General features: G+C 41.9%; 2 protein-coding genes across 4 annotated transcripts; one reads left to right on the top strand and one right to left on the bottom strand.

The window, feature by feature from the left end:
• Positions 1-384: 384 nt before the first annotated feature.
• Positions 385-2824, bottom strand: LOC108873245 (interferon a3). The gene is made up of 5 exons (XM_018661409.2): positions 2236-2824; positions 2062-2136; positions 1572-1724; positions 1002-1079; positions 385-884 (listed from the first exon to the last, which is right to left on the bottom strand). Exons 1-5 carry the CDS (start codon positions 2410-2412, stop codon positions 750-752), a joined length of 618 nt encoding a protein of 205 aa, XP_018516925.1. The 5' UTR covers positions 2413-2824; the 3' UTR covers positions 385-749.
• Positions 2825-3405: 581 nt separating this feature from the next.
• On the top strand, positions 3406-17591 carry LOC108873243 (globoside alpha-1,3-N-acetylgalactosaminyltransferase 1). 3 transcript variants are annotated; one of them, XM_018661403.2, is made up of 12 exons: positions 3406-3557; positions 3984-4286; positions 8040-8072; positions 8777-8821; positions 12141-12185; positions 12316-12369; positions 15077-15109; positions 15200-15337; positions 15436-15568; positions 15675-15870; positions 16170-16389; positions 16468-17591. In XM_018661403.2, the coding sequence occupies exons 2-12, from the start codon at positions 4228-4230 to the stop codon at positions 16607-16609; spliced, it is 1098 nt and encodes a 365-aa protein (XP_018516919.1). In that variant the 5' UTR covers positions 3406-3557; positions 3984-4227; the 3' UTR covers positions 16610-17591. The 3 variants fall into 3 exon arrangements, with proteins under 3 accessions (XP_018516919.1, XP_018516921.1, XP_018516920.1); XM_018661404.2 differs by lacking the exon at positions 3406-3557 and adding an exon at positions 3831-3870; XM_018661405.2 differs by lacking the exons at positions 12141-12185; positions 12316-12369.
• The last annotated feature ends 2166 nt before the right edge of the window (positions 17592-19757 follow it).

The following is a 19757-nucleotide window of genomic DNA, read 5'->3' on the forward strand; positions in this document are numbered from 1 at the left end:
TGCTCAGAGAAGTCAGCAGTTACAGAAATACTCTGATTTATTTCTCTCTCTCTAGGAACCACAGTCTGGATTATAAAGTGCTCAGAGCTGATCACAGAGACCTGTCACCTTTCTGCTACTGCTACCTGCTACTCCACTCCACCACCAGTCTCAGAGGGTAATACAGTACTTTTTACTGCACTAACTGTATCTGATTACTTTAGTTAAATTATTGCAGCTTAAAGTAGTTTTAATGTAGACCTGTCTAAAAGAAGTTTAATGTTTTGGTGTCTGATGAATCATCACTGTAGAAAACTTTATTGTACCATGTTGATGAACTGACAAACACATTTATATTTATATTTGAAAAAACTTTATTTAATAATCAGCACATGAAATAAAAACATAATAAATAATACATTTATAAAAAAAGGTTTCTAATATTAAATCATCGGTTTGTTCATTCATAGAAAAACAAAACTTCAGGTTTCTGAAGAATTCATCAATACACAATCAATAATAGAATCTAAGACTTGAGTAAATGTCAAATCAGAGTAGGTTTAATTTCAGCTCTTTACAACAGAGTAAAAACTGTCACATCTGAACAAATAAATAACAATAAATAACAATAAATAATCAATAAATAATAATCAGTAGATCAGTTAATGAATAAATAAACAGAGTGAGAGTAGAGACGCTGAGTGTGTGTGTGTGTGTGTGTGTGTGTGACAGAGGAGGTGGAGGCAGTGAAGCAGACGTCAGACGTGGTGTCAGTGTTGGTGGTGAGTTGGTGTAGAGCGCCTCCTGCGGGTAGCAGCTCTGATGGAGGCCACCAGCAGCTCCAACTGATCCAGGTGCAGTTTAGTTTCCTTCCTGATCAGCTCCCAGGACGCCGGGGCCCCGCCCTGTACACACAGTACTACAGTCAGTACTACAGTCTGTATACGCCCTGCACACACAGTACTACAGTCAGTACTACAGTCAGTAGAGTCAGTAGTAGAGTTGACAGTAGTAGTACTCACAGTGAGGTACAGAGTTCTCTTCTCCAATCTCCTGTAGTATTTCCTCAGTCGGCTGTCTGCTCGTTTGTTCATCGAAACCTGAAAACAAAAAGTCTTGAGGTTAAATTTTTTTTTGTTTGACAGAGAAAGCTGAAGCTGAAGACGTGAAAGGAAATGAAGCGAATTGTGAAGAGAATACACTGTTCAGTTGAAACAGAAACACTGACTGAACCTGAGGTTTCAGGTGAAGAGTGAGAGGAAGTTAAAGCAGCTGAAGCATTGGTCGATGAAGTTAAAACAACTGAAGTGTCAGTCAATGAAGCTAAAGCAGTTGAAGCGTGGGTTGATGAAGTTAAAGCAGCTGAAGTGTGGGTCGATGAAGTGAAAGCAGCTGAAGCGTGGGTCAATGAAGTGAAAGCAGCTGAAGCGTGGGTCAATGAAGTGAAAACAGCTGAAGCGTGGGTCGGTGTCTCTGTGAAGTTCGGTCTGAAGTGTTGTTCAGTTTCAGTGTTTGGGCTGATGAGTCTCAGAGAAGCTGAGCAGCTGAAGAGGAAACACTGAAAGCCGCTGAAGCGTCGTCTGTTTACTCACACAAGTGTTGAGTCCGTCTATCTGTCTGTCCACGCTCATCAGGAAGTGATCCATCTTGTCTGTATCCCAGGCGATGGAGGAGTGGTTGTCGTGGTGATAGAGGTTAAGGATCAGCTCCAGACTGTCTCTGATGAAAACCAGCTGGGACTCCACCTGGAGAGAGAGAGAGAGAGAGAGAGAGAGAGAGAGAGAGAGAGAGAGAGAGAGACAGGTGTGAAGCTTTCTGATTGGCTGACAGAGCTGATGTCATTAACACAACAGCTGCAGGTTGTTTACATGTTTGTATGTAAACAAACACTGAAAAAAGTTAAAGCGACGATAAAAACACAAACACTGAAAGAAGTGATGGTAAAAATGGAAACAGTAAATTTGAGGCTAAGAGAAGTTGAAGAATCAGGAGACGTGAAAAAGATTCAAAGTCACTGAAACACTGAAGAGGAAGCAGCCGACATGTTTGACAATGACATTGATTGATTGATTGATTGATTACCTCAGTGTTGCGGATGTCTTTATAGAGTCTGTATGGAAAGGAAACTTTACTCTCCTCTGTTGTCAGCGGATCACCCTGAAACATGAAGAGACAACATCACACTAAATTTTAATATATATGCTCCTCCAGGACCTTGGAAACTCCTCCAGGACCTTGAGTCGGCGCCATACTCACCATCTGGAGGATGAGAGTCCGAGAGATGTTGCTATGGCGACTGTAGTGTGTGAGCCAATCACAGCAGAGAGCGGGAGCGAGGGCGGCACAGAGGAGGAAGAGGACGGTCGAGCTGATCATGATGAAGGTGATGAAGATGAAGATGTGAGCTGAGCTGAGGATCAGTGTCTCCAACATGCTGCTGATCTGAGGACAGGACTTTTATTCTGGAAGGACAGGAAAGAGAAAACAGAGCATGAAAGAAGAAAAGTCCCAGTTTCTACTCTCACTTTCCACACACACACACACACACATAGACACAGACACACACACACACATACACACACACACACACACAAACAGTTTATTTCTTTTGTTTTTTATTTATTTAAATTGTGAAAGATCTGGGACTGTACTGCAGTAAAAGTACCAGTACTAAACTGTAGCAGAACTCTGTTACAAGTACAGTTATACTGCAGTATTAGTACACAGAGTGTAGTACAGTCAGTACACAGAGTGTAGCATTAGTGCAGAGTGCAGTACAGTCAGTGGAATATTCGGTCGTTTCCCGCTCAGTGAAGTCCCCTCACTTTCATTTTCCAAACTTCACATTACGCACACCACAGGAAGTCACACACTCTGCTGCTCTACAAAATAAAAGCTGTGACTTTGTCAGTGAGTGACTGATGAGTAATCTGATTACAAATGTAACGGAGTACAAACAGGAAAAGGTTCAGGTTCAGGACCTCGGATGGTTTTTCAGTCTGGTTTTTATAAACTGGTTTTTATGACGACGGGTAAAAAGTAAAAGCTTTTATTTTGAAGGCTGAATCCTCTTTACGTGACTCTTACTTGATTTTTAAAAAGATGACGTCACAGTTTTCACTTTCGCGCCTCACACTTTCTGGTTGTTCTGGAAACGATCGGTGATGATGCAATGCTGCGACATCACAGAAACAATGACATCATCAGCTCACGTCAGTTTAACCAATGTTTCTCTACCTGACTCTCAAGGACCCCTGGAATCTCTCAAGGACCTCTGATACTTTCACAAGACCAGGTTCAAGGTCCCCTGGAAAATCCTTATAACACCTGAGGAACTGGATCTGAGTCGTTTGACTCGTGTCACTTTGTTTCAATGAATGCACACTGTGATCCTCAGACCAGACCAGCAGGCGGCAGTGACACATCGCGTCTCTGTTTAATGACGGACAAGAAACCCCGAAGAAGGAGGAGGAGGAGACGAAGAAGGAGGAGAAAAGTAAAAGAGAAGAAGAAGAAAGTGTTTCCTGATTCAGTGTTTCATGGCTGAGAGCGCGCGCTGGGAGCGGCACGCCGAAACGGTGAGTCTTTCTTTTTCTTTGAAGACGTTTGTCGGTACAGAGTCCGGACTCCCGGAGACCCGGACCCCCGGAATCCAGGGGACAGGAGGAGTGTTTGAGTCGTGTTGATGTGAGCGGCTCAGGTGATTGAGCTCACCTGTTCACCTGTTCACCTGTACCTGAGCTCCACTCACACAACAGCTGTTTATCAGGACACATTCACACAGGAAGGAGGGGGGAGGGGGAGGAGGCAGAGGGAGGGGTTGAGGGGGAGGAGGAGGGAGGGAGGAAACCCAGTGTTTTCTGAGCAGGAAGTGAAATCTGATCCTGTCAGGTCTGAATGTGTCAGGATTCTGTGTTGCAGCATTAAGTGTTTTTTAGAAACTGTTCCTCGAACTAATGAATTGTTCTGTCTGTTAACCCCTCCCCCTCCCTCTCTCTCTATAGATAGTGCAGCTCTCTAGACTACTTCCTGGTTGAGTCCGCTCCCTGAGACATTTCGACACTGAACCACGGACTAAACCACTTTACTGACGTCAGACCACCATGAACCAGGACCAGGACTAACCAGGACTAACTGCAGAGGACTTGTCTGTTCAGACCTGCTGTATCTGGTCTCAGTGGACCTGGTCTGGAGTGAAGATTCTGACCCTGTGGATCAGGACTGTCCTGGTCTGACTCAGACTCTGAGATGAATTTATTCAACGGAAAAATTCTGGCAGTGACTCTGATGACGCTGCTGACACTGGGGTGAGTACAAATACTTCATATACTGCAGTACTACTGCTACTGTTACTAAGTATTACTGCTACTGTTACTGAGGTAGTAATAGTGTACGATTAATCAGTTGATTAATCGATGGTTTCAAGGTTTAATTTTGTCTCAGTGAATCAGTGATTAAAAACATTCATCAGGACAATAGTCCTGATCCTGGTCCTGGTCCTGGTCCAGCTCAGGTTCCACTGATCAGTGTGTGGTTCTGAGCGTCCAGGTGTTATTTACAGGTAGAGATTTACCTGAGGAGCAGGTTTGTCTCTGGACTAATGTTGATCCTTATCAGAGACGTCACACAGTGTTGTTCAGTTACCTGTCATTCAGGTGTTGGACTGCTGGAACCACCTGGTCTCAGTTTATTAGGAACACCTGTCTGACCCTGTGATACTCCTGCCGGAGGAGGAGGAGGGTGATGATGATGATGAAGCCTTACAGACCCTGTGTTGCTGCTGTCTGCTGACTGAGACTGAGTTTACAGGTTTGTTTATGAGACAGTTTATGAGACTTTATGAGGCCTCAGTTATTCCAGCAGAGAGATAGTGAGATGAGTTGTCATCTGACTTCTTGCTGGTGTTTTCATTTGTTCCTCTGTCAGAGGTTTTCTTCAGGTAAAGACAGGTGAGGATGTAAAGTATCCTGAACAGGTGAAAACATCCACCTGAGCTGTGATGGAGGAAACTCATCAACACAAACTGTCACATTCACATCACACATGATTTCACTTTGGTTCATTCATTCAACAGTAAAATATTTAACTTCACATTTTAAACTGATCATGTTTCATATTTTATTTCATCCACAGTCTGTTTGCAGGTGACATTTAAAACGTGAATGATAATGTAGAACACTGATCAATCAGTGATTGATCTTTTATTGATCAGTAAACAGCTCTGAACAGTGAATAACATCAGGATGTTATAAGGAGCTGCAGAGGGACAGACAGGTTGTGTTTCATCAGGTGTAACAGGAGGCAGCAGCAGGGTAGAGTCTGCAGGTGTCTCAGGTGACTGAAAGCTTTTGTTCTTTAGAGGATTTTAAGATGAATCATGATCGGTACAAACGGACGCTGCTGCTGCTTCCGAGAAATGTTTTCATACAAATCAGAGGCCTGTTCTATGAAGTGAGGTTACTGTCTTATCAGAGTAACTTCAGGAGTAACTTGGTGACGTCAGATGTAACTTCCTGATTAACCTGTACTATGAAAGGTGGGTAGGTTTTACCTGAGGTCTGTTGCCCTGGTAATTTATGCTGCGTCTCTAAACTGCTCCACACAGGTGGAACAACCAATCAGCAGAGAGAGGCTGACTCTGCAGGATGGGGTTCTCTAAAGACCATCAGAATTTAGCATCATTAGTGTTGCATATTATTGATGTGAATGATCCCTTAAATGGGGGGGGGGGGGGGGTATTGAAAATATGAATGTGAACCACTTTATAGAATGTTTCTATTTGATCCAGGTTCAGTTTCCACTGAGGCTGAAATACTGTTAACATGAAGTTCATACTGAACATAACAGCATTACATTCATACATATACAGCCTGAGTGTTCCAGGCAGAACATCATTAACAGGAACAGCTCATTCTCAGATATGTGACCCACGTGTTGACTGTAATCCAAGTATCTGAGAAATGATCACATATGTTCCGTGTCCTTCCATCTCATATTACAGATGAAGAATCCAGAGAACATGTGACCAGTCTCCCTGTCTTTGTTGGTTTTACATTGTGTCGTTAGAGTCTCTTTAAATTCCTCTAAACCCACAGAATTAACGTGCGCTCTTCATCTGAGAGATACGGTGCACGCCCCTTTAATCAACACGCACTAACTCTGATTAACACAGACTCAACTGACCGACATCTGAACCACCGTTGTACCATTTAACACAGATCGAGGCAGTCAGGGTTTGTCAACCCCGACTTTCACTGAGAACCTGAGTTAAACCAGAGGAGGTTAAACTCTCTTCGTAGTTCAGGCCTCAGATCCCTGAGATAAAACGACATGAAGCAGGAAGTTCACCGTGAGTTCAGGATGATCTGAAACCACTCATCATCAACAGAACATTAATCATCAAATAGTCACAGCTCCTACAGGATTTCTCTTTGTGTCAGTAAATTAATAACGTCTGGGTTTTTTAATTGTTGACTGAACAAAACTTTGTAAATGATTGATAAGGACAAAAATCTGGTCCACGTTAAAGTCCATGCACAAAGTTCTTGTTTCTGTCACTGACAGACGCAGGACTCCTGCAGAGCTATTTATTTAAGAGGAAGATCCTTTTAGTTTAACCAGAAACATCACTATTCAGAAAGTATTCAGACCCCTTCACATGTTGTTATGTTAGAACCATTTTCTTTCTTATCAGTCTATAATTATCCAATAATGAAACAGCCAAAACAGATTTTTAGAATTTTTTGGCAAATTTATCAAAAAAGAAAAATTGAAAAATCATCAAAACATCTGGAGGGAGCTCAGAGCAGAGCCACTACTCCTTCTCGTGGAAAGAGGGGAGAAAGATGTCTGGGAAAACAAGTGGATGACAATGAAGTGGATGAATGAAAAATCACACTGACAGAAGTATTTTGACCCTTTAATGTGACAGTTTAAATGTAGCTCATGTTCATCTCTGGGATGTTTCCACACCTGGACTGGAGTCCACCTGTGGTAAACTCAGATTTGAGACCAGCTCTCCGGCTGCTGCCATAACTGTCTCTGTCTCTATAAACTGACTGAATCCAAACCAGTTTGACTTTTAAATGACGAGAGGAGAGAACAGTTTTACCGCTTTAATGACGCCTCAGTCAGACTAAATCCTTCACTCCTTCATGTTTGATATGATTTGATATGAAGGGCTGAACAATTTGGGGAAAACATCTACTTATTATTTTTCTGACCGATATTGTGGTTTGATTTGCGATATAATTTTTGAAAGTCAAGCTTCAGTCCAGGATTCACAGTATACATGTAAAACGCGATAGAGCATTAACATTTAAGGTATCACTGAAATATTAACTGCTTTGTGAACTAATGGGATGAGAATGAAAAAATACAAATCCAAAATGTATTTATTCTAACAAAACAAACACATAATGAACCATAGAACAGTAGCTCTACATTCTCTTTCCTTCTCTGCAGTAACATCAGTTGTTCTGCTGCCTGTGGTGATTTTTCCGATGCTGATAAACTGAGGGTTAATAACAGCAAGCTGACAGAGACACAGCCCATTAAAACTCTGTGGGATTTGTCCCAGTAGAAAATACAAAATACACATACAGATCTAACTTAGTGTTAGCTAGTTCATTCTACCATTTTCTTTCTTTTTCTCTTCTTTCTCTCTCTCCTTCTCACCTCAACCGCGTATATTGCAATAATTTTCAGAAGCGGCAGAAACACTGCAAACAACATAAAGGTGGCGTCTTGGTTACAGCTCAGTTCTCTCTTCTGCTGGGCTGCTGACACTGTCGCTTTTAACTCGACATAACACCTGTAGTTTCTGCTTCCTCTGATCAGAGGTGGAGCAGATCAGCCTCTAATCAGAGGGTCAGTGGAACATATGGATGAATGCATAAATGGGTGAAGGGGTGAGTGTGAGCTCTAGTGTTGAAGCTCTTTTACTGTAAAACATCAGTTTTCATTTTTAGATGATCCTTGTGTTTAGTTTTAGTCTGAGCTGCTGCATCTAAACAGTTATTATTGATGATTGATTATTGTGTCTCTGTTTGAACCCACAGGATTTTCTACTCCTACATCTTGAGGCACTACAGGTAACACACACACACACACACACACACACACACACATACACATACACACACACTTCCTCAGGGGTGAATCAGGTGAATCAGTGTTTGTGAAGCCAGAACTGACCTGAGTTCAGTGACAGATGTAAAGACTCAGAGCGATGATGTTTAAAATCCTTTGGCCTGACTGAAGTCTGACTCTGGTCACACCACCATTTTGTTGGACCTTAGTTCAGCCTTTGATACTGTTGATCATATGATTCTCCTCAACAGATTCAGGAACTGCGTTGGCTCAGGTGGAACTCCCCTTGAGTGTATTCATTGTATTTACCAAACATACAACACAGTATTCATGGTTGATAACTTTAATTCCTCAGCTGCTCTCATGTCATGTGGGGTCCCACAGGGGTCAGTGCTCAGCCTTGGTTTTGTTCAGTTTGTACCTGTGGCTGTGTTACCTGCTTTGAACTTCCTGCCACTGAACACCGATCAGACTGTTCCTACGTTTAAAAAGCTTTTAAAAACCCATCTGTACAAACTAGCATTTTACAATATTTAATACTGTCTATTTAATTGTTTTGTTATATTTTACATCTTTCTCTTAAATGTTGCTCTAAATTACTACTAAATTATCAAGTTTTTATACATATTGTACGATATTGTGTGAAGCACCTTGTAAAGTGCTGTAGAAATAAAGACATGGTCTTTGTGTGTCTGTGTTATTTCAGATTTGTTGTTGCCTTCAAGCATAAAGACAAGACGTCAGCAGACAGGTCAGTAACACATTAATACTCTGTTGGCTTTTCTCCCTGGGTGTGGGCTGATAGGCTTATCAGCTCCACCCTGTTCTCTGACCTTCACACAGAACAACTGTTACCTGTTCACCTGCTCACCTGAGCTCTGTACTATGAAGCAGGATTTGTTGTTAGTCAGATACCTTTCAGGTTTAACTCTGAGTTTTCACCTATATTCACTTTATACTATTTTGTTATGTTGCAGCATCATGATAAAATAAAAAATCTAATTTTCCCTCATCAGTCTGCACTCAACACCAACACAGATTTCAGGTGCCAGAGTAAAGTTTCTGGATAATTATCTCAGTGTCTTATTTCAGTTTTTCCTTTTTGTAAATTTGCATTATGGGATATTGATTGTAGATTGATGAAGAAATTTTATCATGAGGCTGAAATGTTACAAAATGTGGAAAAGTGAGAGGATCTGAATACTTTCCAAATGCTTTGTATATCACGACTTTAACTTTATGGTGAGCATCATTCCTACAGGAGCCCAACAGGGACAAAAGAGTTTATAATAAAGTGACAATAAAGATAAATAGATATTTGTATAGATCAGTGAATGGTTTTTCTGTTTGTGTCCACTCTGGTTTTATCAGACTAAATAAATCCATAATAACTATTCTAACTTCATTTGAACAGAGATTCTTTAATGCGACAGATTTACTGTCAGTGTTGATGGTTTGACTCTGTTTCTATCACTGCAGCTCTGATGTCTCTGATCAGAAACATGATCACTGATCAGTGTTTCCAGGTTTCCAATTAGAAATGATTGATCTGATCAGACATGAACTCTGTCAGTCTGACGATACTTTACCTTTTATCTTCGTCACATGTTCTTGACAGTTTGTTCATTATCAGACAAAAGAACAAAAACACTCAGAATAATTCTCAATCCACAGTTTATACTCCGTCTGACAGTAGAAATTATTTCTACTGTTTCTGTTCTAATCGTTCTAATCGTTCACCTGTTTACTCGTTAACTGTTTACCTGTTTACTCATTAACCTGTTTACCTGTTTACCCGTTTACCTGTTTACTTGTTTACCTGTTCATCTGTTAACTTCTTCACCTGTTTACCTGTCTCTTTTGGAGTCTCTCCAGCTTTATTTCACTGTCAAAGTTTTTCTAGTCATATGCAAAGTGTTGCACAATGAACTTGTTCTGTGTGTGATCAGTGTCCCCCCTCGCTCCCCCGCCCTCCCCCTCCCCTATTATTATTGTACATGTGGTGCTGTAGCAGCACATACCAGATATTAAAGCTCAGCTCACACAGAACTATCACATCTAATGAAACCTGCAGGTATGAAGTTTATCTACAGGACAACAACAATAACATATTACAAACTGCACTGACAGACTCAGGATGATCGAAGCTGTTAAAGGACAAACTGAAAAGAACAACAAAAAACAACACAACACTTTATCATTAATCTGTTGTCGTGCTTGTTCCTTTGACACCTAACCCTAACACCTCTAACACTTCTAACACCTGTATCACCTCTGACATCTCTAATACCTGTAAACACCTGTAACCTGAGTAACTAACGCTCACTGTAACCGTTCTGAATCTGACACAACAGTAAATATAAATGTCATTAGATCATCAGAAACCTTTTAAACTTCCTCCTCACACTGAGGTCAGATTTCAGTCTGACAAAAAGTTAAAAACTTCAGGATGAGTCCGTAGCAACAGGAAGAGCAGGGGTGGGGGGGCTTAAAATCATCTTGACCCCTGTACAGACAGGAATAGAGTCTGTGGAGCTTTAGGCGTCTGATTTTAACAAATTTAAACCTGCTTCCTGGAGCAGACTCTAGATCTATAGGTGGTGTTTGTCTTCAGATGTGGGTGGGGCACATTCCTGATGTAGGTTTCTACTAGTGATAGACCGATATGGTTTTCTCAGGGCCGATACTGATACTGATTATTAGTAGTCAAGGAGGCTGATAACCAATATTTGGAGCCAATATTCATTTAAAATATTGGCGTCAAAATTTTGAATAATACAAACTCCAACACTTAACTTTGTTTAAATGCCTTTAAGTATATGTTTGTTAAACAGCTTTTCAGATTTGCAACATGTTAAAGGTTTTTTTTTTATCTTAGACAATAGACATCTTTGTTTTAAAATTCTAACAGAAAGTGCAGGGAGCTCCCAGGCTCAGCAGCATGTCTTATAAAGTTAAATGAAAACTTAAACAAATAAATAGCTCCCTAAAGTTTTCTACAGTAAATAAAGAAACATATATCTGCTCTCTGGAGCTTCTCCACCTGGCAAAACTTTTTCTCCTCTCCGCCGTGTGTGTGAGCACTGTGCATGCACAGCTTTCACTGCTGATTGGCTGTTGCCATGGATCTGCGTGTAACCAATCAGATGGTGCTGTGGGTGGGACAATGCTGGAGACAGAGTAGTGATTGCAGACAGAGAGGCGCGGCTGCATCAGAGCCAAAATAACCCATTTTTAAATTGAAGGCAGATGCCAATGTGCGTCAAAATGCAGAATACAAGCGCCAATAATTGGTCCAGCCGATAATCTGTCTATCCCTGGTTTCTACCCCACATTTGTACATCCAGCTCTGATCTGAGATCTGCGGTTTTAAGGAATGCCCACGTCAGAATGAGAAAACCTGAATGTTACTAAAACAACAAGAACATTTAGGAATATTCTTTGTGAACGAGCTGTGGTTCAGGTCTTGACCTGGGTTTATTTGATTTCTTAAGGAGGGGTTTGTCGTCTGTTTGCCTTGGTGCAGTTCAGTTCAGTCCTGACCTAAGACAACCTCAGAAACACCTGATAACTTCCTGTTTCATTGGAAGAGCTGGATGAACAGTCCTCCCACAGTAAACTGACGTTGTGACTGATCAGTTCAGTGAATAGACAATCAACTGATCAGTAAATAAAGTTTCTGTGATACAACCCCTGAAAAAAAAGACAGTTTTGTAGTTGTTCTTGAATCACTGAATCATTTGTCATGTGATTCATGAGAAATGTCGTTTTCTCAGTTATGCTCCAGTTAAAACTACAGGCTGCATATCAGCAGAGATTCAAGATTATTTTATTTGTCATTTAACTAAGTACTTGCAAACACAGAAATCAAATATTGCTTCTCACCAGCATTTAGTGCTTTAAGGATAATATAAAAAAAGAACATTAAGAGACAACTCTATGATTAAGAATAAATAACTAAATAAAAACAAAGCTGAAAAAACAAAAAAAGAAAGAGAAAAATCTTATTTTAAAAGGTCCTCTGAGACAATTTCAGTGTGTTAATAATGAATTGAAATTATGTTTTACAGTTCAGCAGCGTCTGACTCCACCACAGCAGCAAACTGTGTGAAAGAGTGAGTGAAAACCTGACATTTAAAGCGGACTGAAAAACTGAATAATGACAATGAAGATGTTGTGTTTAGTCGCCTTTATTCATCAAGACTTTATAGTGACTGTGTGTGTGTGTGTGTGTGTGTGTCGTAGATCTCCGGCCATCAACATCCGAAGTCATGAGTTCAGCCTGGTGGTTCCCGATCAGTAAGTATGAGGGCGACTGATAAGTTCATGGTCTAAGGTAGAAAGAGTCGGTTTTAGAAAAACAAGCCAACCTGCATTTACACATTTAGTCCAGTGGTCCCAGAGCAGATGGAGCCATTACTTGTAGAGGTCGGCGTCTTGGACCTCCATCATCATCACTGTCAAAATGACAACCACTGAGCTCCTCCTCCATCTCAGGGTAGAGCTTTGAGGGACCAGACCAGGTGAAAAGGTGTTGGATGAGTTCAGATCCACAGTCCTCCTGTCCCCTCCCCACACTGAGTCTCCTTCGTGTCCTCCTGCAGCTGTCTCAGCAGATCAGTGTAGTCAGACAATGTAGCAGTGTGACCCTCTTCCAGGCTGTCCTCCAGCAGCACTCCCTTCTGCCGAGGCCGTCAAGTTGCTCAGGATGTTTTCACTGGTTTTTGTCTCTGGTTGGAGGTGGTTGACCCCAGTGTCATCCATGCTCACGAATCACTGGAGAAATCTCTCAGGATCTGCCTCAGAAATTGAGATATTGTCCTTTAACATGTTGTCCTGAACCTGCTTCTGATCGGCCCAAAGAGGTTCAGGACCCAGCGAGCTGACACCTCTGTCGTTTGTCCTTGGTTGTGGTTCCTAAGAGAGACACAGCTCCGCGGTAATGAACCATGATTCATTGATCTGTCAACATCATATCATGGATCCTGTCAATGGCTTCCTGTGTGGTGATGAGGACCGGCCCTCCAGGAAAGAGGTCTTTGTCCGGGACGAGAGTCCAGACTCTCTCAGCAGCTCTCCTCTTCAACACCCTTCCCTGGTGTTGTCACCATGTCCTCGTGGACCTCTCTGGATAATCAGCTCTTCAGACTGAGGACTGCTGCACAAAGACAGATGTTGTCCATTTTCTTAGTCAGAGCTGATTTTTAATTTTCAATCAACTGAAACAGAAAAAAACACAGACGTTCTGAAATTCAAACTCTCTGCAGAATCAGTCAGAGAGTTGAACTGAATGTTAATGTAAGAAGAGCTGTTTAACTCATCTCCTTCTACCTTAGAACATGAACTTATCACCCCTTGTACACACTCGCCTTTATCATAATCATCAGATTTTAATATTGTCAATTATTGTCAGCTGTCACTCATTGGTGGGCAGGGTGTCAACGTACCTCAAGAGAGAAACGGTAACTGCTGTGTTCTCATTGTGTTAATGAGCTGCTGCAAAGTCAGAGTACTTTACTGATTAAGAAATGACACAGTACTTTAGAGTAACACCAACAACTCCCTACAAAACCTATTAAAACTTACCAACCTAACCTGGTGAATAAACAAAACAAAACATCTTTTAATCTTTGTAGAAACCTCAAACTGAACTCTAGAGAAAGACTGTTTAATCATGTGAAGCTGAAAAGACTGTGGTCCAGAGGGGATCTTGGGTAATCTCACAGATTGCACGGGTGTCATGACAAACACTTTCTGTGAAGGTGTCGGTGGTTTCTGTAGGTTTGGGATCCACTACTTTAAGATTACATACATGACTGAAGTTTGATGTTCTGAATCTCAGTGACAGCATAAAAGTTTCTGGTTTCAACACACTGAGATATAAAATATTTTAATTTAAGAGCATCATGTAAATCAGTGCTTCCCAACCTTACTGACAACCTGACCATGTGACTCCTTCACATGAATCATGGACATGCTGCATGTGATGATGAGTTGTGAGTCAGTGCCACCAAAGGTTGAATTTTTTTTAAATGGGGGGTGGGAGAGGTGGTAGTGGTGGTATTTGGTCTACAACAAGATGGGTGATACGAGTCAAATTAACATCCAGATGAATGAAGGAGCCAAGATTTCCCAGCACAACATTGGACTATAACCAGATGATCAGTGTTGTTCACTTCACCTGTCAGTGGTTTAATGTTGATCAGCTGATCAGTAATCAATAGTTCAAAGCATCAGATTGATCAGTGGTCCAACCTTTAACTAAAATGAACACGGACGACCCTTTGTCACATGCTGCATGTCAGTGAGTTGTGGGTGGTTTGATCAGAGTAATGATTCCTCTTCAGACTGTGTTTGATTCAGTTAAAAGCAAATATTTATACTCTTTACAGAAAAGTCAAAAAGTCAAAATACATAATGTTACATTGCAGAGATCTAGGCGGTGACAAACCTGAATAAATGAGTGTCCATCCATAATGAGGGAATATGTTTTAGAAGACCTTGCTAACATACTTGATGTTGGTTTTTCCTTTAATGTCACCGTCTGTAAGAAAAATATAAAATATGACCAGACTTCTGTCACGGTGCTGTCATGATGAAGAGGCTCCCATGTTTACGACTGCAGACGGTTGAATGTACAGAGTTGGCTGCAGACTGGTCTGGTCTGTGGTCACGAGTCACAGTGGGACCTGAAAGCCTCAATCCTCCTCAGAGACTTTGTTGCAGAGCAGTAGATCCTGAAACATCCAGGTGTCAGTCTGAACCTTAAGGGTGTAATGACCTCATGATGTTTCCTTTTAGCACCACCTGTAAGACAAACAGGTTCTACAGGTTGGACTGTGGTGATGCAGGCTAACCAGTCACTCACTGTTCAGACTCCATCACTAAAGAAATGGTCTTGATTTTGTTCATGTTGCTGTGGTGAGCTCAGCGGCCTGTAGGGGGCACCTGCAGCTCTTCAGAGTATGTGTGTTGTTTTCTGATAAGGAAACTGTTTGTGTTTCAGTCTGAAGTACAACCAGCCCCATCTCACAGAGAAGTAAGTATCATTCATTGTCGTCACTGTTTATGAGTGGTGGTGGTGGTTGTTTGTTTTTTTGTTGATGACATCAGTGTGTGTCTTCAATAGTAGTCGTACCGACGTGATGACGGTGACTCCCTGGTTGGCTCCTGTGGTCTGGGAGGGAACCTTTAACCAAGATGTCCTTGACAGCATCTACAAACCAAAGAACATCAGCATCGCAGCCACTGTGTTCGCTGTTGGAAAGTATGAAGTCAGAGCGCTGTGTTTTCCACACCGCCCTGAACATGACATTTCTGGTTTGACCTTTGACCTGGAGATGACCCCTCTCACCTTCTCCACAGGTACACCATGTTCCTGAAAAACTTCCTGGAATCGGCAGAGCAGCACTTCTTTGTTGGTTTCAGGGTTCACATGCACGTCTTCACCGACCAGCCGAACGAGGTGCCCAAAGTCAAAATGGCTGCCGGTAGGCAGGTAAGGGCAGGACACAAGTGAAATGTTCTGTTTCCAACAAACTGACCCCATATCAGCTGGACTCTGTCCACCTGGTTTATTAAAAAGACTCCTCCTCCTCTTCTAGGTCATGGTGCATAAAGTTCCCAGCTTAAATCGTTGGCAGGAGATCTCTGCTCGCCGGATGAAGCAGATCCAGGACCTGATAGAGGAGAAGCTTCGTGGAAACACCGACTACATCTTCTGTCTGGACGTGGACTCCAAGTTCCACGGTCGCTGGGGAACTGAGTCACTGGGCCGACTGGTCACTGTGGTACATCCAGGTCAGCAGTGAATCCTTCAGGGCCACACATTGTATAAACTCGACTCTCCTAGAAACTGAAATCAGGGAAAGTTTCACATTTTAACAGGAAAATTAAACAATAATCCAAGTTTATGATCATTAGTCCATCAGTTGATTAATTCCGCTCCGATCACCAGCTGATACATTCAGTATTGATCTACCTCCAGAAGTATCGGTGTCTCAGAGACTTCTTAGGTTTTTGGTGCTGCATGAGGATCAGGCTGATCTCACCTTTATATTTGGTTCTGTTCCTTTTTTCGTTCCTACCTGTGTCCTTAGGTTACTACAGAGACGACCGCAGCAGGTTCCCCTACGAGCGGAGGCCTCAATCCAGAGCCTATGTGGCTCCTGGGGAGGGAGACTTCTACTACTGTGGAGGGGCGTATGGAGGCCTCCTGCAGGAGGTCCACCAGCTCACCAAAACCTGCAATTTAAACTTTGAGGCTGACGCGAAGGACGGCATTGAGGCTGCTTGGCAGGAGGAGAGTCACCTGAACAGGTAGGCAGAGTCACCTGAACAGGTACTGACTCTGGCTATATCTTGTGATGACTGTACTTCCTGTTCCTGTGTTTTCAGGTACATGTGGATCAACAAGCCCAGTAAGGTTCTATCCCCTGAGTACCTGTGGCAGGACTTCAAGCCCAAAAACCCTGAGATTCGCCTCCTCAGGTTCTCTGGAGTCATCAAGAACTACGCTGATATCCGACCCAACGTCTGAGAGAACTGAACTGAACTGGACTGAATTGGAATAAGCTAGACTGGACTGAATGAGCCGAGACCTACCCAGTCATGGTTTGAAAGGGTTTGGAAAACCCTGGCTCCACCTGATTTCTGGTCATCATTCTTCACCTTCAAAGATGAAACTTCTGCTCTTTAGCGTCTTTTTTCTTTCGACTGTGACTCTGACTGTGAAGCTTGAATGTCCTGCAGTCAGTGTTGTGCCTGAAGCCACCACTGTGTCTCCAAAGAAAACAACTCTGAGAAAATCAATAATTACAAATGGCCTCAGTGTTTAAACAAGGCTAGCTGTCAGCTGACTTCAGCTGTGGTTAGCTTCTTTCTGCAAGTCAGTGAGGTGCAGGACAGATTAATGAGCTAATATTTGTTACCCAGTGAGCTACATAGCCATGTTAAGTCTTGTGTACGGACATCTTTAAGAACAGGACATCATGTAAACGTGCAGTGGGTCCTGGTTCAAGATGGCCTGACGTCATGAAAGTTGCTGTCTTCCTCTCAGGTGTCTGTGTTCTCTGATGAATGGAATAAAAAAGGGAATTGTTACACAAGTGGAAACTCCAGGTTTTATTTGGTTCTATTTGAGTGAGTTGTCAATAATCAATAATCTGAACAGGATGTTGATCAGTGAATAAAAACACGTTGACATGAAGCATCATATGTCACACAGGAGTGTTCAGGTGAAGACATCGTATGACTCACAGGTAACACAGTGAACACTGCATCCTCTGTCGAGAGTCACATGGCCATTTCTGATCAAAGTTTTATTATGAAAATTTAAATGATTTAAACTGTAATAATATTATAATGATAAGTTTTAAGTTTGTTCAGTTGTTTTTCTAAAATCAGTTTTTCATTTGTTAGTTTAGACAATGTGACCAGTTTATCAGATACACCTGTAAAATCTAAACTGTAAATGGGAAGAAACAGTTGCACCCTCAATAATAAACATAAAGTTAATGTCAGTAACACTGATCATTATTATCTGTAGAATTCATGGCTGAGCTGCTTTATTGTATTATGTTAAAGTGGACAGTGAGTGAACTCTCCACAGTCAGGATGTTTGGAAACGGGTCTTGAGTCTAATCTCAGGTTCAGAATAAAAACCTGGTAAAAGGTAAATTTATCCAGTGAATGTGACAGAGAACAGGCTTTTATCAGGGATGAAGACGCTGTCTCATATTTCCCACAGCAAACTCTTCTCACAGGTGCCCAACAGGTGACCAACAGTTGACCAACAGTTGACCTACAGGTGACCTACAGGTGTCTTCAAATCCTGTGTCTGTCATAGTAGTTCTGAAGATCAGTTTTTTTCACCTCAGTGTTTGTAGTTGTAATGCTGAATTTGGCCACAAGAGGCTGCTGTTCACCACCACACCTGTTTGCTGCGTCACAGCCGGCTGGGATCACCAGGACCCAGTGTTTCAAACCTTTTAATCCAGATCAGAACTATCTAGATTTCATAATCACCCCCAGATCAAACTGCTCTCTAAGGTTTTGTGGTTTTTCAAAGGATTTTCATGGAGAAGAAATCTGAAGTTCTTGTTTTTGCAGCTTTTTCTGAACTTGATGTTTGTTTTACTCTGACTGAAACTGATCATCGTTCTCTCAGAATGAACAGTTGATATCTACACAGGGAGCAGCTCCTCCTCCACAGAGTCCAATATGTTTCTACAGGAGCCCAGAACGGACAAACTGAACTGTGGCTCTATACATGAGCTGTTCATGTCTTAACATTCACAAAACATAAACCAGCTCAATAACAGAAAGAAAACTTTTAGTTTTCCTGACAGAGTAGTTGATGTGGAAGTTGACTCCATTTTGTCCCCTGACGGCCACTGTAGACGCTCAGAGAAGGAGAATTCAGGGGACAGGTGTTCAGTCGGCTGCAGTCTGAGTTCTCACCACTAGATGTCAGTATATCCTCCAACCTCCACACATCAAAACTATTCTGATCTCCACCTTAAGAGTTTAGAAATAAAACAAAAACAACGATTGATCAACAGCTGTGATGGGAGATCACTGTGATGTTACTGTGATGTCACAGCTGTCACCTGAGCTGCTCTGTGATGCCTTCAGGGACCGTTTGACCTGTTTAAATTATTTATTTATTGAGAACAAGTCACAAAAACATGAGACCAAAACAAACCAGATCAACATGGAAGAAGAATAATTTAATGAGATTTGAAATTCAACAAATTATAAAGTCTGATAAAAACATAGGTTCAGTTAAACATCAATTACGATACTTTTGCTGTTATGTTTTTCTATTTAAACAACGTTCATGTATTTTTATTTATGTTTTCCAGCTGTGAGCAGCTCTGCCATCTTTCTTTTTGCAAGACTGAGGCCTGACTCTGAAGCAGAAAACTGAAGAAAACATTATCCTGCTGCACACCTGAATCCACAAATCCACTCTGCTTCTATTTCTATCACTCCCTGTCTTCTGACGTTAGCATGCTAACAGCTGGCCCTGTCTCATCACTTTCCGATAGTCACTGTCTGCCTCAGTCGACCATGAGAGGATGAAGAAGTCGCTCTGCTGAGATGATGTATCCTAACCTCTGGTAAACACAATGATGACTGAAGTTCTTGGTGAGTAAACAGCTGCTAATGCTAATGTTAGCTATGTAGCATATAGCACCTTTAAAAATATGTCAGCAGACATTAAACTGGTGGAGACTGAACACGTTGAAAGCTTCTATTTCTTTCTGTAGAACATGTTGTTGATGTGTTCAGTGTTTTCCAACATGTTACCACGTGTCAGACAGGAAGCTGAGGGACTCTGTGATTGGCTGTTCAGTTGAGAATCAGTGACTCTGTCCATTCACAGCAGTTTGTTTTCGCAGCAGCAGGAAACAGAATCAGTTTGTTTCATACAAGGAAACATTTGAGTCTCAGTGTTTTTGTGTTCTCTCAGTCATTTCCTGTCACGTGTGCAGAGTGTACAGCAGCTGTGCTGCCTTCAGGTGCAACTCAGGTCTCTGTGGTGCCAGGTGCAGCGCTAATCTGTGTGGTGCCTTCAGGTGCAGGTCTTTTTTCTGTGTTTTGAAAACACAAAGCCTTTGATTAGTTGTTCTTTGTCAGTTTCAGGTCAGAGGTTGTTGTCTGACTGAATATTGTTGACGTGA

Source organism: Lates calcarifer, unplaced genomic scaffold (assembly GCF_001640805.2).
Source record: "Lates calcarifer isolate ASB-BC8 unplaced genomic scaffold, TLL_Latcal_v3 _unitig_5006_quiver_581, whole genome shotgun sequence".
NCBI classification, from domain to species: Eukaryota; Metazoa; Chordata; class Actinopteri; family Centropomidae; genus Lates; species Lates calcarifer.